At 40.0% G+C, this 14,708-nt stretch overlaps 1 protein-coding gene across 5 annotated transcripts in view; it reads left to right on the forward strand.

The window, feature by feature from the left end:
- Nucleotides 1-14,708, forward strand: part of TMEM62 (transmembrane protein 62) — a 56,802-nt gene that overhangs the window by 36,301 nt on the left and 5,793 nt on the right. For 4 of the 5 annotated variants that reach the window (XM_074997090.1, XM_074997085.1, XM_074997088.1 and 1 more), the window contains 5 exons: nucleotides 1,944-2,103; nucleotides 4,645-4,758; nucleotides 6,758-6,842; nucleotides 12,288-12,392; nucleotides 13,936-14,054. In XM_074997090.1, coding sequence (XP_074853191.1) covers nucleotides 1,944-2,103; nucleotides 4,645-4,758; nucleotides 6,758-6,842; nucleotides 12,288-12,392; nucleotides 13,936-14,054 — 583 coding nt within the window. The remainder of the gene's footprint in view (nucleotides 1-1,943; nucleotides 2,104-4,644; nucleotides 4,759-6,757; nucleotides 6,843-12,287; nucleotides 12,393-13,935; nucleotides 14,055-14,708) is intronic. The other variant, XM_074997086.1, reaches the window with a different exon arrangement.

A 14,708-nucleotide genomic window follows, 5' to 3' on the forward strand; every position in this document is an offset into this window, starting at 1 on the left:
TCTGCAAAGATCTGTTTTGGGACCAGTTCTGTTCAATATCTTCATCAACAATTTAGATATGGGCATAGAGAGTACCAGGCTGGGTTGGGGTTCCAACTGCTTTGGAGGATAGGGTCAGAATTCAATTTTATCTGGACAATCTGGAAAAATGGTCTGAGGTAAACAGGATGAAGTTTAATAAGGACAAATGCAAAGTACTCCACTTAGGAAGGAACTATCAGCTTCATAGATACAAAATGGGAAGCGACTGTCTAGGAAGGAGTGTTGTGGAAGGGGATTTAGGAGTCATAGTGGACCACAAGCAAACATGATTCTGGGATTTATTAACAGAATTGTTGAAAGCAAGACAAGGGGAAGTTATTCTTCCACTCTACTCAGTGCTTATTAGGCCTCAATTGGAGTATTGTGCCCAGTTTTGGGCACCGCATTTCAAGAAAGATGTGGAGAAATTGGAGAAGGTCCAGAGAAGAGCAACAAGAATGACTAAAGGTCTAGAGAACATGAGCTCTGAGGGAAGACTCAAAGAACTGGGCTTGTTTAGTTTAGAAAAGAGAAGACTTAGAGGGGACATGATAGTGGTTTTCAAGTACCTAAAAGAGGGTTACAAGAAGGAGGGAAAAAATTGTTCTCCTTGGCCTCTGAGAATACGACAAGCAGCAGTGGGCTTACTGCAGAAAGGGAGGTTTAGGTTGTACATTAGGAAAAACTTCCTAATTGTCAGGGTGGCTAAACACTGGAATAAATTGCCGAGAGAGGTTGTGGAATCTCCCTCACTGGAAATATTTAAGAGCAGGTTAGACAGACATCTATCAAGAATGATCTAGAGGGTGGTTGGTCCTGCTGTGAGGGCAGAGGACTGGACTCAATGACCTCTTGCGGTCCCTTCCAGTTCTAGTGTTCTGTGATTAAACAGGCTTTGTAGGAGGAAGTAATTGTAGTCAGTATTCATAGGCAAAACAAAAAATGTTAACAAGAGCTATCTGAAGTTTAGACTCTAGTAACTTGGATAGGGTGAAATGAGGTTTCCTTTTTAAAAGCACTAACATTTTGAATATGGTTCTTTATTTTTAAAAATAGATTAAATCCAATTAACTCATCCAACTAACTCAGTATCATCCCAGCAGTACTTCATATTTTAACTGGTAGAACACACATCTATATTTCACCATATGTGCATGATATCCTACTTCATTTGAGTCAACCTCATTCCACTGTCTCTATAGCCCTCTCAGAAAAGAAAAAAACCTGGAAAGATTTGAGGGTACAAAATTGCCATATGGGGGATAAAGCAAACTGCTACACTTTAATTGAAATGGAAAAAGTACTGACGGGAAAACAGTTATAATTGCTTCACTTGGATATGAATGTTTCTCATAAAATTCAGCTAAGTGAACCAAATTATTACACAACTGCTTGGCAAAATATAAAAATACTTTAAAAAGATTGATAAATATTAGGAAAATCTCTATGCAAGTGTGTGCATGTGCATGGATGCCAGTGTCTGTAGATTGCAGTATGAAATGTTTGGCATAATTGGATCTCTCTTGCTTTCGTCTGCTCTAGATAAATCTGTTCCTGTTAGGGTCCTAAGTTCCTTTCTTAAACAATTCTAGTCTAGTGTTGCACCATCTGACCTTGGCAAAGGCAGATTATCTTTTCTCTAGATAGAAAAACTCTTCCTTAAACTGCTCCCACTTTTTGGGAGAGGGCTGCAACTTTTCTTTTCATTCCTGGCTCCCAGAAAGTTGATAAGGATGATTGGGGTATTATAGATAAGCAGGGTGGACCACCTCTTTTGTAAATTACATCATGAATCTGACATCTCAAGGACTGCCCACCATACCCTTCAGCTTTTCCCTTTTGAACTTTTCAGATATTAGGGAGCATAACCTGCTGCTAAACCTGCAAATCTCGTGATGAACGTGTTTATTTTTACTATTTAGGATTTTGGTCTTCTCTCCTTCTTTCATCACCTCCGTGAGGGTCAATATTGATGGTGTTCATTTGGGAGATGCTCATCATGTGTCTGGTCCTCTCTATGTACTGAAGTGGAATCCTCAAAACTACAGTGAAGGGCTTCATTACATAGATGTAATGGTCCAGGTGAGCTGTCTACTGGCTTTCATTATCTTAACCTATCATGAAGTGGTTCTCAACCTATTTATCATTGGGCCACAGACTGAGAATCACAGTGCCTCCTACCCAGAGACCTGTAGTGGGACCAGCGGTTGAGCCCTGGGTTGCAGAGGTGGGTGGCAGGCACCAAAACCTAGTGGTGCAAAGCACAGTGAGAGCCCTGGCCCTGAACCTGGCTATGTGGCAAGGCAGACATGCAGAAGACTGGACCTGAAGCCTACTAGGCCAGCCAGCAGCCCTGACACCAACCCTGGACCCCCTTGGGGCTGGCAGCAGTTCCAGCCCTACCTCATGGGCCTTGTGGCCTTTAGCATACAGCTGTCTAACTGCTGCTGTAATGCCTACACTGCCAACCAACTGCATCGTGTAAGTAGGGATGATTTAATTTAAATAAATGTTCGTATGTTCCAGTTTTGTCTGCCAGGCAGCAGAAATGAAGGATTTATTCAGTGAAAAAGTCTGAATCCCTAACATTAGGACTTTATCTAAGGGTATATACAAAAGGATTCAAACTTCAGACAGAAAATGTATTGATGTCAGATAGTAGAGGAGAGCAGATCACTGGTGAACAAGGTTTTTCTAATAACAGGTGCCATTTTAAGATAACTTCAAAAGCAAGGCACTCTAACTTGGACAAGAAATATGTTGTTATGATTATCTTACAAGCAAAATTTTAGACAGTTCAGAGGCATTTCCTTGCCTATAAAGACAAGGATCCAAATCTGAAGAGCCTTTGAGATGAAGTTGTAGTAAACTTTGTTTGAAATTGATCTAAGAAAATTGTCAGAGGCTGACACATTTTTTACTTCACAGAGCACCAAATCTTTATTAACATGACATAGTTGGAATATAGCATTTTGAGGAACAGTTCTCCTTTTGGCAGCTGTAGCTTAGTAATGTGACTTTGAGAAATGCTAATAGAACCTGAGCAAACATCCATCTTTGTATACATTTATGCATACAAATCAATACTGTTGAGTCAATTTCTGTCTCACCATGCCAAGCCTTACCAGGCAATATTTCTGTAAGGCAGAAAACTCCCTCCTTTCTTTAAGGGAGTCATATGTAAAATTCTGAAATGTTAATGATAAGTGAACTCATCCATATATGTAACTTTCTCGCTTTGTAACAAAACCAGATAAAGGACAGCAATAGGTTTCTGTAGTCAACTTGCTGTACTGTTAATCTTTGCTGTACTGTTAAACAACCTAGCTTGTTCTTAGCCTTTTACTTTTTGTTACAAAGAAAACAGTAACATTTCAAACTCAGTACTTCTCAAATGAAGGGAGAAAAGCCTGTTACAATGCTCGGCTCTTACAATGCCGCATTGTGGTTCTGTGGGCCACTACTCATTCCATCATGGGGCCTCCAGCAGTTGGTTGCCATCTCTCATGAGGTGTCCACTGCAAGGGTGTTTTAGTCCCCCCCTAAGACATGGATGGGACTGTCTCAATATGCAAATATATGCATTTACCATCATTTTAATAGGATGATGCTATATAAAAATGATTCCCTCCAGTCATACATCACTAACACATCCAATATCTGAATACTCTAAAAAGCCAATGTCCCAGTGGAGGAGCAGAAGGGTCAAGTTTTAACTCTGACTATTTAGCTGGAGAGAATGTGAATAATCACAATTTTTTCTAATATGTCTGATTATTAGTACTAACAATTTTTTGAGACTGCTCAAAATTTAAATCCTTGTTATCTATGGTCACCATATAAAAAAAAGAGGACACCCCTGAGAGGGAGTGTGTCGGCATCTACCAACTCACGTTGTAGTAATGTATTATAGTATGTATAGTACATTGATACAGTATGAGCTGGTAGATACTGATAGACTCCCTCTCAGGGGTGTCCTCTTTTTCTGAAAGGTCAAATAAGATAATGCTATAAAACACATTAAATATATCCAACAATTTGATAAATATCTTATTTATTGCTTCCTGGTATACAGGTTGCCTGCTACAAATATACAAACAAAAATCAGAGAATTATGTTGAATAAATGTGGTAGCAGTAGTGGCAGGAAAATGCATTACCATAACCTGACTAATAGGAGAGCATCAATTACAGTTAGTTGAAGAAACTATAAAAACTAGAACATGGCACAGATCCAAGTCTTGTTTCAGATGAAAGGGTCTCCAGAATTGAGAATACAAAAAAAAAAAGAAGGTAGCCCCCCCTTCTACCATTTACTAAGTCTCTGAAAGGGTCCCTTTCTCCTGCAACACTTCCTGGTTATAAAGTTAGGTCCAAACATTTACTTGCAACACAACATTACATTATCATAATTCACCTCAGAAGAATATATCTGTGCAATAATAGGTATTTAGCACAGGAATCTGTCAGTCTACCTACATAATAATTTGATCTTTCCAGGGAAGTTAGCAATCCTAGCCAGGAGCCTTAACCTGAAATTTTGCATTAGTCTGGAAAGTGGCTTGAAAGACACTTGTTTGGCACAACTGGCATCTGATTAATTCTCTGTTTTATTCCCACCCAGGATGTCACTGGGAAAAGCAGCACTCGAGGCCATACATTTGCTGTGAATGAAAACCTCTCCCTCAGTTTTGGCTTCTTGTCATCTTTCATTCTTCTTACTGACCACTACATCCTGGTGAGTGCTTTAAGTCAAAATAGCTATCGTATCTGCTTTCTTTCTCTAGATATGTTTGGAGCCATTTTCCTACCTCATATTGAAAATAAATTATTTAATGTTTTAGTTGGTCAGATATTACAGTGACAGGGCCATAAAAGAAACTTGATAGATATTTTCAGACTTCAGTTCCCAAGTTGCACCAATCAGAGATAAATGTGCTCTGATTACACATGCAAAAACCCCTCATATATGCATCTATAACTGTCCATTTTGAACACTTGTATGTTTTGTGCATATATTTTATATGTATTTTGTAGGCGTATTGTATAAAAATTAAGTTGTGAAGTCAGGCTTTCAGAAGAGTAAAGCCCAAACCAAATGTAAAGAAGAGTAGTGAAAATAGATTGTTACAGAGATGCACTAGCAGGGTGATAGGAAGAACTTTTATATTGCTTATGTTGTTCTGGACTCCAGCAAAGCCAAACACAAATGATGAAATCTTGCATCTATTAAAGCAGAAAATCCTGTTGACTTCAACAAATACATGATTTCACCCTTACACAGGACAAGTACTAGCATAAACAGGAGGATAGACTCTCTCAATGTGTACAGGAAGGCCTCGCCATCCATGGGTTCGGGGTTTCATTTATTTGCGTTTTGCTACATCGCGGTGCACCGAACTGTGCTGCCCTAATCCACACCAACCCAAGCACGATTTAACATTCTCACGCTTTCTCAGTGCTCCCTCACAACCACATTAAGACTGCTAATGGAACACACGGCCTTAATTATGGCACCAAAAAGAAAAGTAAGTGATGCAGTGGTCAATAGCCTAAGAAGGGAAAAAAGGTGATGACATTAAGACAGAGAGTGGAATTACTGGATAAACTGACATGTGGTCGCGCTGCAGCCTCAGGAGCTAGACTGGATGGCATTAAGGAGTCTCCAGTGCACTATATTTTTTTCAATAAGCACAAAACATAAGGGACAGTGTTGCTGCAATGCTGCCATACCAGGAAATTTTAAAGGGCTTCACTAATAAGACTAAACAGCTTCCCATCACAGTGTTCCTTTGGGAATCCACCCCTTTTAAGCCTCCCCTCCCAGAGGAACATTAAGATTCCTAGGCAGGGAGTTCAAAGAATTGTTTTGGATGATTAAGGTTGAAGTTTATTGGATTACCTTTGTGTTCCAGTTTGGCTGTTATTGTACTGGTTTTAAGTTAAACTTGCTTAATGACTGTTAAACAGCAGACGACAAAATGTTCTTTGCAAATAATGTGGTGTTTCTGTATTGCAAATACCTTCCCCTCCCCCCATCTCCTGGTATTCACTATTCAGGACTTTCTCTGGAATGTAACCCCTGTGAATGGTGAGGCCTTCCTTTATTAATATGTGTTACATGACAGAAGTTATATGAAGGAAGCTTTAGTTTGCACTGTGACTTTTTAAAAAATCTGGCTTTGTTCTCTAAATGTAGAACTCTGATGTTCCACCCTAATCACTTAAAAGAAAACTGGAGATTTCCTAAGCATAGTAATTTGAAAGTGTCTTCCTGTGTCAAATATATTTTAATTTTTATGTTTGTGTTTATTGGTGAAACCCATCACACTGAAAGCAAGATGTGTGTGTGCCCAATGAAACAAATTGCAAAATTCATCTTCTGTTTTGCTTTGATGCGGAAATTAATTATTGCTAGTTATTACAACTGTTGTACTAATTTGAAAATTATTATAAATGTATTACTACAGTGTTTTTATGCTATTTAAAGTATTTCTCACAGAAACCAGAACTAGCCTTAAATTTACTGATTTTTCTCAAGCTCCCCTGTTTCTGAAGTCTCATTGTTACTATTAAAAATGAATGGCACCATGAATCTCAGAATACCTGTTTTAATTAATCAATTTATTTTTCTTACTGCATTGGCTTTCCTGCAGCTGTATTTAACAGTTAGCCACTATTTAAAGTTTTGATACATTGGAATAATTGGTTATCTGTTTGTTTGTTTTTTTTTGTAGGCTCGAGCGCTCTTTGGGCTGACAGTTCTCTTTCAGATCACCTTGCTTCTTGTTTTCAGATACCTCAGAAAGCCAGTTCTCAAAGGTAAGAGCCAGTGTTTTGTCTGTATTTTTAAGAGGCTTTTAACCTTTTTCCACCTTTTTATTCAATAATTTATCCTGTGCCATAAAGACAGCAAAAAACCACTAATAATTACACTACTGTTTATCGCGCTAGCTTTTCATGTAGTGCCTCTCAGCTTGATTCAGTCCCCTGAAGTTGCTATTTTGTTTCCAAGAGAGTTTAGAGAACCTCTGATCGTCAAACAAAATATGGCCTAGTCCACTTTGGACTATGGAAAGCTAATATAATGCCAATTTTGTTAAAGAAGGTTCAGAGGCAACTCTGGTAATTACAAGTCAGTGAAAATAACTTCAGTATGATGCAAATGGCTGAAACTAAAAAAGGACGAAATTTGCAGACACAAAGATGAATGCAGTACGTTTTTGAGGAAGAGTCAATATGGCTTTTATAAAGGGAAATCATGTCCCACCAATCCATTAGAATTCTTTGAGTTGGGTCAAGAAGCATATGAAAAAGAACAATGCACCTGATATATAGTACTTAGACTTTCAGAAAATTTTAAGCCGCGTCTACACTACAAGAAAATCGAATTTTTAAAATATCGATTTTGTAACTCTGGAATTTATAAATTTGATTTTGACCATCCTGACCTCCCATGTGCACCTCACAAAGTCGACTTCTTGCTGCCACGCTCAATTGGCAAACATCGACTGTTGCAGGAGTGCATTGTGGGAACCTATCCCACAGTTCCCTCATCCCCATAGCATTGTGGATATGATCACTGGTCTTTAACATCATCTACCCACATTGCATTTTCCTCATTCCCCTCCCATGTTAAGCAAACGTCCATTTTTAACCCATCGAAAGGAAGAAAAAGTAGGGCGTCCACCGACATGGCAAAGTTAACAGAAATGTCTTTCTTCTGTAGCTGAATTCTCAACTGGCCATCCACTGAGTGTCCCCCCTACCATGATTGCATCTGATCCCTGAAAATAATACAGGGACCCCGAAAAGTTTGAAGGAAGAGATGATAGTAAAATTTTTGAAAAAAGAGATTTTCTGAGGGGAGGGTATTTGGTTTCCCTGTTCACTATGTGGCTTCCATGCACAGGCTGTGTTCTCAGCTGGCCATCCACTGAGTGTCCTCCCCGCTCCCAGCCCCTGAGATTGCATCCAATCCCTGAAAATAACACAGGGGCAGACTGTATTCTCAATTGTCCCTCCATCCACTGCAAAGTTAGAAGAAAGAGGATACAAAAGTCTAGGAAAAAAGATCTTTGTCTTCCCTCTTCACTACACAGATATTGCCAACACAGGGGATGGCAGTGAAATCTCATATACTGAACTTCTAACAGAAACAGGAATGTCAAGTGGCCCTCCATCCTGTGGTTTTGGGGGGTCAAAGCATGAAGACAGATAGGAAATGTTAGGAAAAAGATTTTATAACAGAAATATCAAAGCAGCAGGTGTCTGCAATGGGCCGTAAGCCCCCAAAAATATTTTTGGCAGGGTTAGGAACTGTGGTCTGTGGCTGCAGAGCCAGTTGAAAAGTTGAAGTAGTCCCCTGAATATCTTAGCCGCTGCGGGAGACTTCCCCCTGGTGGCAGCAAGCCCCACTGGTCCATTGGTAGGGATGTGGGGTGATTTCAGTGGGGGGAGCCAGTTGAAGTAGTCTGCCCGCATATCTTAGCCACTGGAGGAGACTTCCACCTGGCGGCAGAAAGGCCCCAAAAATATTTTTGGTGGGGGACCAGTTGAAGTAGTCCCACCCGAATATCTTAGCCACTGGGGGAGACTTCCCCCCAGCAGCAGCAAGCCACCAAAAATCTTTCCTGCCCTTAAAGCCCTAACTGTGCACAAGCCAGGACATGGTGCTGCCTGGCAGCTTGGTCAGCACCAAACAGCAGACGCGTCCTTTTATTGGGTCGGGGGCTACCCATGTTATGTGGCTGAGCATGGGAAAGACCCTGACTGCATGGTGCCTGTGGGGGAGTGAGTGGGGATTTGCGCACACATGTGAACCACCGAGAAGTTTCTCAGCCTCTTATGCAAGCATGACCCGCACAACAGCCTTGTTGCCATATGGTGCTGCGGGGCAGCGGCTGGCACCAGTCAGCGCAGAAAGTAATACCAAGTGTAGAGTCAGAACCACAAACTCCTTGCAGGGTAGATGAGCTCGCAGCGCTAATAGCAAAGGAAGAAAGACATTTCTCAGGCTCTTGTACAAACATGACCCCACAGACACATGCTTCCTGGTCCCAATTTGAAATTCACAGTCTTCCTGTTACCTAATGGCTGTTCATCTGGAGAGCTTCAGCCAGAGTGGAACACTGAGGGTTGTTGTGAGTTACATACGGGACATCTCTGGAGGATAATGAATTTGATTTTAAGATGTTGCGCTTTCACACTGGCCTTTAATCAAACTTTTGAATTCGAGCTTGATGCTATACCCAGCAGGTACCAACAATATTGTGATATCGAAATTAATGCTCCCTATATCAAGCTAATGGTATTTACAGTGAAGACAGTCATGTGGTAATATAAAACTAAATGCCTTAAATCTGAATTTATCTCATAGCATAGATGTAGTCTCTGACAAGACCTCTGATCAAAGACTCCTAAGCAATCTAAGCACTAATAGGATAAAAGGGAAAAACCTCTTTTAATTGAGTTAAATGACAAGAAACAAAGGATATGAATAAATGGTCCATTGTTACAATAGAGGGTTTGGCTGGGATCTGTACTGGGGCATGTGCTCCTCAACATACTCATAAGTGATCTGCAAAAACATGCTAACAGTGAGGTAGTAAGATTTGCAGAGGATACAAAATTACTCAAGATAATTAAATCCAATACAAACCGCATACAATCACAAACAGATTTCAGAAAATATGGTGACTAAGTAACAAACTGACAGGTGGCATTCAGTGTTTGATACGTGGCAAATAATGTACATTGGAAATAAATAATTTCAATTATACATACAAAATGATGGAATTGAAGTTAGTTGGTATCATTCAGGAAAGAGATCTTGGAGTCATTTTTGATAGTTTTCTGAAAACATCTACTTAATATAAAGGGGCAGTCAAAAAAGCAAACAGAATGTAGGACCCATTAGGGAAAGGAGAGATAATAGAAAAGAAAAATATCATAATGTCACTATATAAATCCATGGTATCCCCACACCTTGAACACTACATGCAGTTTTGGTTGCTCCATCTCTCTCTCTCTCACTGTATGTATGTGTCAAAACAAAAAGCAGTCCAGTAGCACTTTAAAGACTAACAAAGTAATTTATTAGGTGATGAGCTTTCATGGGACAGACCCACTTCTTTAGACCATAGCCATACCAGAACAGACTCAATATTTAAGGCACAGAAAACTGAAAATAGTAATCAAGGTTGACAAATCAGAAAAATATTATCAAGGTGAGCAAATCAGAGAGCAGAGGGGCAGAAGTGGGACAGAGGGAGTCAAGAATTAGATAAAGCAAAGTATGTAAAAGAGCCCCTAAAATGAGCTAGAAAATTGCCATCCTGGTTCAAACCACGTATTAATGTGTCGAATTTGAATATAAAAGAAAGTTCAGCAGCCTCTCTTACCAAACTGCTGTGAAAATTCCTCTTAAGTAAAACAAAGACTTTCAGGTCATTAACAGAATGGCCCACTCCATTAAAGTGTTGACAGGTTTGTGAATCAGGAGTGTTTTCATGTCTGTTTTGTGGCCATTAATTCTTTGTCTAAGAGAGTTTGAAGTCTGTCCAATATACAAAGCATCTGGGCATTGTTGGCACATGATGGCTTATATGATGTTAGCTGAGGAATGTGAGAATGTGCCCGTGATTTTGTGAATAACCTGGTTAGCTCCAGTCATGGCATCTCCAGAATAGATATGTGGACAAAGTTGGCAATGGGCCTTGTTGCAAGGAAAAGTTCCAGGATTGCTGTTCCTGTGGTATAGACTGTGGTTGTTGGTGAGAATCCTTATAAGGTTGGGAGGTTGTCTGTAGGTGAAAATAGGCCTGTCACCTCAGGCCTTCTCCAGTGTAGCATCCTGATTAAGGATCGGTTGTAGGTCTTTAATAATGCGTTGCAGTGGTTCGAGTTGGGAGCTGCAGGTAATGACCAGTGGTGTTCTGTTACTGGCTTTTTTGGGCCTATCTTGGAGTAGCAGGACTTCTCGTTATCTCTTTACATCAATGCATTTGATCTGGAATCCTGGAGAGGCATAAAGAGGAGACCCCACAGTCACTTTTCAGAGTGGCACTGTACTGCAAATCCAAGCATAATTTTCTGCTGGATTTATAAGGTTTGTTTGTCCTCACAGTAACATGATGGAATCTGGCCTACTATGAACATGGCCCAAAAGTCCTGGCCCGATTCCATTCTGGCATAGTTCCATTACACCTAATTAAACTCCCATTGCTGTTTCAATTGGATGCATTGTTTTTCTGCCCTTTGTATCTTCCGTTACAGTGCAGCATTTGTGTGAGCTGTTAGCCACCAGGCCATGTTCCAGAGCAAAAGTGGCTGCAGTTTAGTATTGAAGTGATTCCTGTGTATTATGCATAAAGTTTTGACAAATGTGAACTGGCTTTTTCATTTCCCACAGGACACTCATTCTCTCTCTCTCTCTCTCTCCCCCCCACCCCCTCTGTGTGTGTGTGTGTGTGTGTGTGTGTGTGTGTTAGAATTGGAAAAAGTACAGAGAAGGACAACAAAAATTATTTGAATGGTCCATAAAAAGAGATTTAAAAGGGTGGGACTGTTCATCTTGGAAAAGAGATGCTTAAAGGAGGATGTGAGAGAGACGTATAACATCATGGGTGGTGTGGAGAAAATGATCGGGGAAGTGTTGTTTTCCCCTTCTCATAACAAAGAATTAGGGATTACCTGATTATATTAACAAGCTGCAGATATAAAAGAAAAGGAAGAGTTTCTTCACACAACATATAGTTAACCTATGGAGTTCATTGCCAGGGAATACTGTACAGACTAAAACTGTAGCTGTATTCAAAAAAGAATTAGATAAATCTATGTGGAATAGCTCTACAAATAGCTATTCGCCAGGGTGGTCAGGGAAACGACAACAAGCTCCTGGTGTTCCTAAACCTCAAACTGTCAGAAGCTGGGACTGGATAACAGGAGATGGCTCACTCAGAATTGCCTGTTCTTTTCATTCCTTTGGAAGCATCTGGCATTGACCGCTGTCAGGCAGGATATTGGGCTACCTGGATCATTGGTCCCCCAACTCACAGTAGTCATTCTTATGTTCTTCGAGAAGCTTCCCATTTATTGTCTTGCACTGATGCTCCAAATTTACTCAGTCTGTTCTTCTAGTTTAGTTTTCTTATTTTATACATTCTGTATAAACAACACACAGGTTTGTTCTCAACAGGCAAATCTGATATGTATTCTTTATGCACTGAATTAATAATTTTTTTCTGAATTGTTTCCTTCATTCAGGACCTCCAGGATTAGTAATGCTGACCTCCTTTTCACTTCATGTTTTGAGCAAAACAAATACCTTCTATTACTCCGTTCTGATACTGAGTTTATATACAGCAATCGGTAAGTAGCTTAAAATACTAGAGGTGTAAATGATAATTTTTAAAATGTTCAGGGATGTTCAGAGGTTTCTCAATAAAATCTCTAGCTTCTATATAAAATAAAAAGATAGAGGAGTTACAAAGCTGTGTTGTAAATTTTAAAAATTGTAGTAAAATAAAACCAAAGACTTTTGTTCAGCGATCCAAACTTAGACTGTCACAACTTTGCATGCCAAATTTATTCTGCAAACATTTAAAATAAATTTGTTATGTTCATTTATTTTTTTTTAAATAAAAGGCAGGCATTTGGCTTGCTAAATTGTGAGTATATGGTGTGTCCAACTTTCTCATTATAGCTTACCAAGGCACCTCAGCTTTGACCTCAAAACACACTGTTTATACTCTGGTCTCTCCCTAAGAAAATGGTTCCAGATTATGTGATGACTTCTGTAACACGTTTAAACGTCCATTAAACTGAGTATGCCAAACTCACTTTCATTGTAATCCAAGCCAGATTTAAATCAAGATGTGAAAGACAAGTGCATAAACACACTGTAATCCTGGTGAAAGGTCTTTGTTTCACAATGATACTTGCTATAGTTACGCCATTTCTACCTGCAGCAAAATGTTGTCTGTGGTATCAGAATTGTTAGAGAGGAGATTTATGTAACAAAAATATTTTCATTGCAGGATTTTAGATGGCCTCAGCTGATAATGCACTATGCTTTGTTAGTTTCACCCAGGAATGTTTATCAGGCTCAATACATAGGCTGGATGTGTCTAGATTCAGTCCGGCTGCCAGCAGCATGATGCAAATGAGAGCTCATGACATTGCAAATAGCCACTCATTTGCATGTTCGTGGCAGAAGACAAGCAATGTGGTCATGGTTCTGCAGGCGAAAACCACCTTTGTTAGCAGCCCATTAGGCCTGATTTTTTCCAGGCATAAGGGGCTGTCAGCAAAGGGAGTCTTTACCAGCAGACCCATGTCTATACTTCTTGCTTTCTGCCATTAATATGCAAATGAGCGGTCATTTCCAGTGTCATCAGCCCTTATTTGCATCATGCTACTGGCAGCCGGACTGAATCTAGATGCAGCCAAATGTTTGTTCTTAAGTGATCACTAGACAAATGAGTAGTTTTCCTAACATTAGCTCAGGGCTCAGCAACCTTTTGGAGGCAGAGTGCTGAAATTTGATCTTTTGACCTCTATGTACCAAGTGCAGGTGAGACTTTTTAAGGTTACTAATAGTCCTACTTACAACGGCATCTTTAATAAATTAAGAGGCAGAGCTTTACCATTTTGGTGGTGGTTCACATTATTAGCTGGTCTTTTGTTAATGCACAGGCAGCATGGCTTTGAGCAAGCTGCTGGCTGCATGGCAGAGGAGGGGCAGCACCGAACTCCTGCCTTGCGTGCCAATGAAAATCTGTTCACGGGCCACTCTTGGCACCCATGCCAGGAGTTACTCTCCCCTGCTGTTAGCTCATGCTTTGGCTTGATGGAGTAAGTCATCTCTACATTGTATTTACTAATGCTATTGAATTTGTTTCCTCCCTTACAGGGCCCTGGTTTATTGGTGAGGTGATAGATGGCCAGGTGGGCGTCTGTTTTTGCTTTGGGATAATTGTTGATGGTTATTTCCTGCAAGGCAACTTGACATTTGTAGTTGGAATTTTACAGGTGAGGATTTAGATATGATTATAGAAGCAGTGCTTTTTTTGTAAAAATAGAGGAGCTGATACCCAGCCGGCTTTCCACCCCCAGGCAATCCCACTGCTGGGGCAGCCAAGGTGCTGGTACTTGGTACCAGCACATACCAACACAAAAAAAGCACTGATTAAAAGAGCATTTGAAGGCTTCCCTCCTCTGACAACATCACTTCTTAGGGACTAAAAACACTATAGAAAAGATCAGCTTGACAGCATAGTATGCAAATTAATGAGTTCCCCCACAAAACCCAACAGAATACCTACCCATGTGTTTCTGAAGAAACTCAAATGTATTTACTTTTTTATATATTTAATTTTTTTTTCAGTCTTTGGATATTGATTATTTTCCAGCTTCTTTTTCCTTGTCCACTTTTGTCTGAGAAAGAAAATAGAGTCCTTCAACAGGCTCCTGGTTCCATTTTGAAAGCCAGTTGACCTGTTGCTCTGTTTCAAAGTATAGTTGGAGAACAGGAATCATATATATATCAGATTAAACGTTTCAGATGCAATTTGCATAGGCTGTACACACATGTGGACTGCTAGGGCAAATGGATGTGGTGTAGATTGCTGGTATCTCTAGTAGAGCAGCTGCCACTGCCTTAATGGTAGTTAACTGTATTTTAGA

Source organism: Carettochelys insculpta, chromosome 6, assembly GCF_033958435.1.
Source record: "Carettochelys insculpta isolate YL-2023 chromosome 6, ASM3395843v1, whole genome shotgun sequence".
In the NCBI taxonomy this organism is placed as follows: Eukaryota; Metazoa; Chordata; order Testudines; family Carettochelyidae; genus Carettochelys; species Carettochelys insculpta.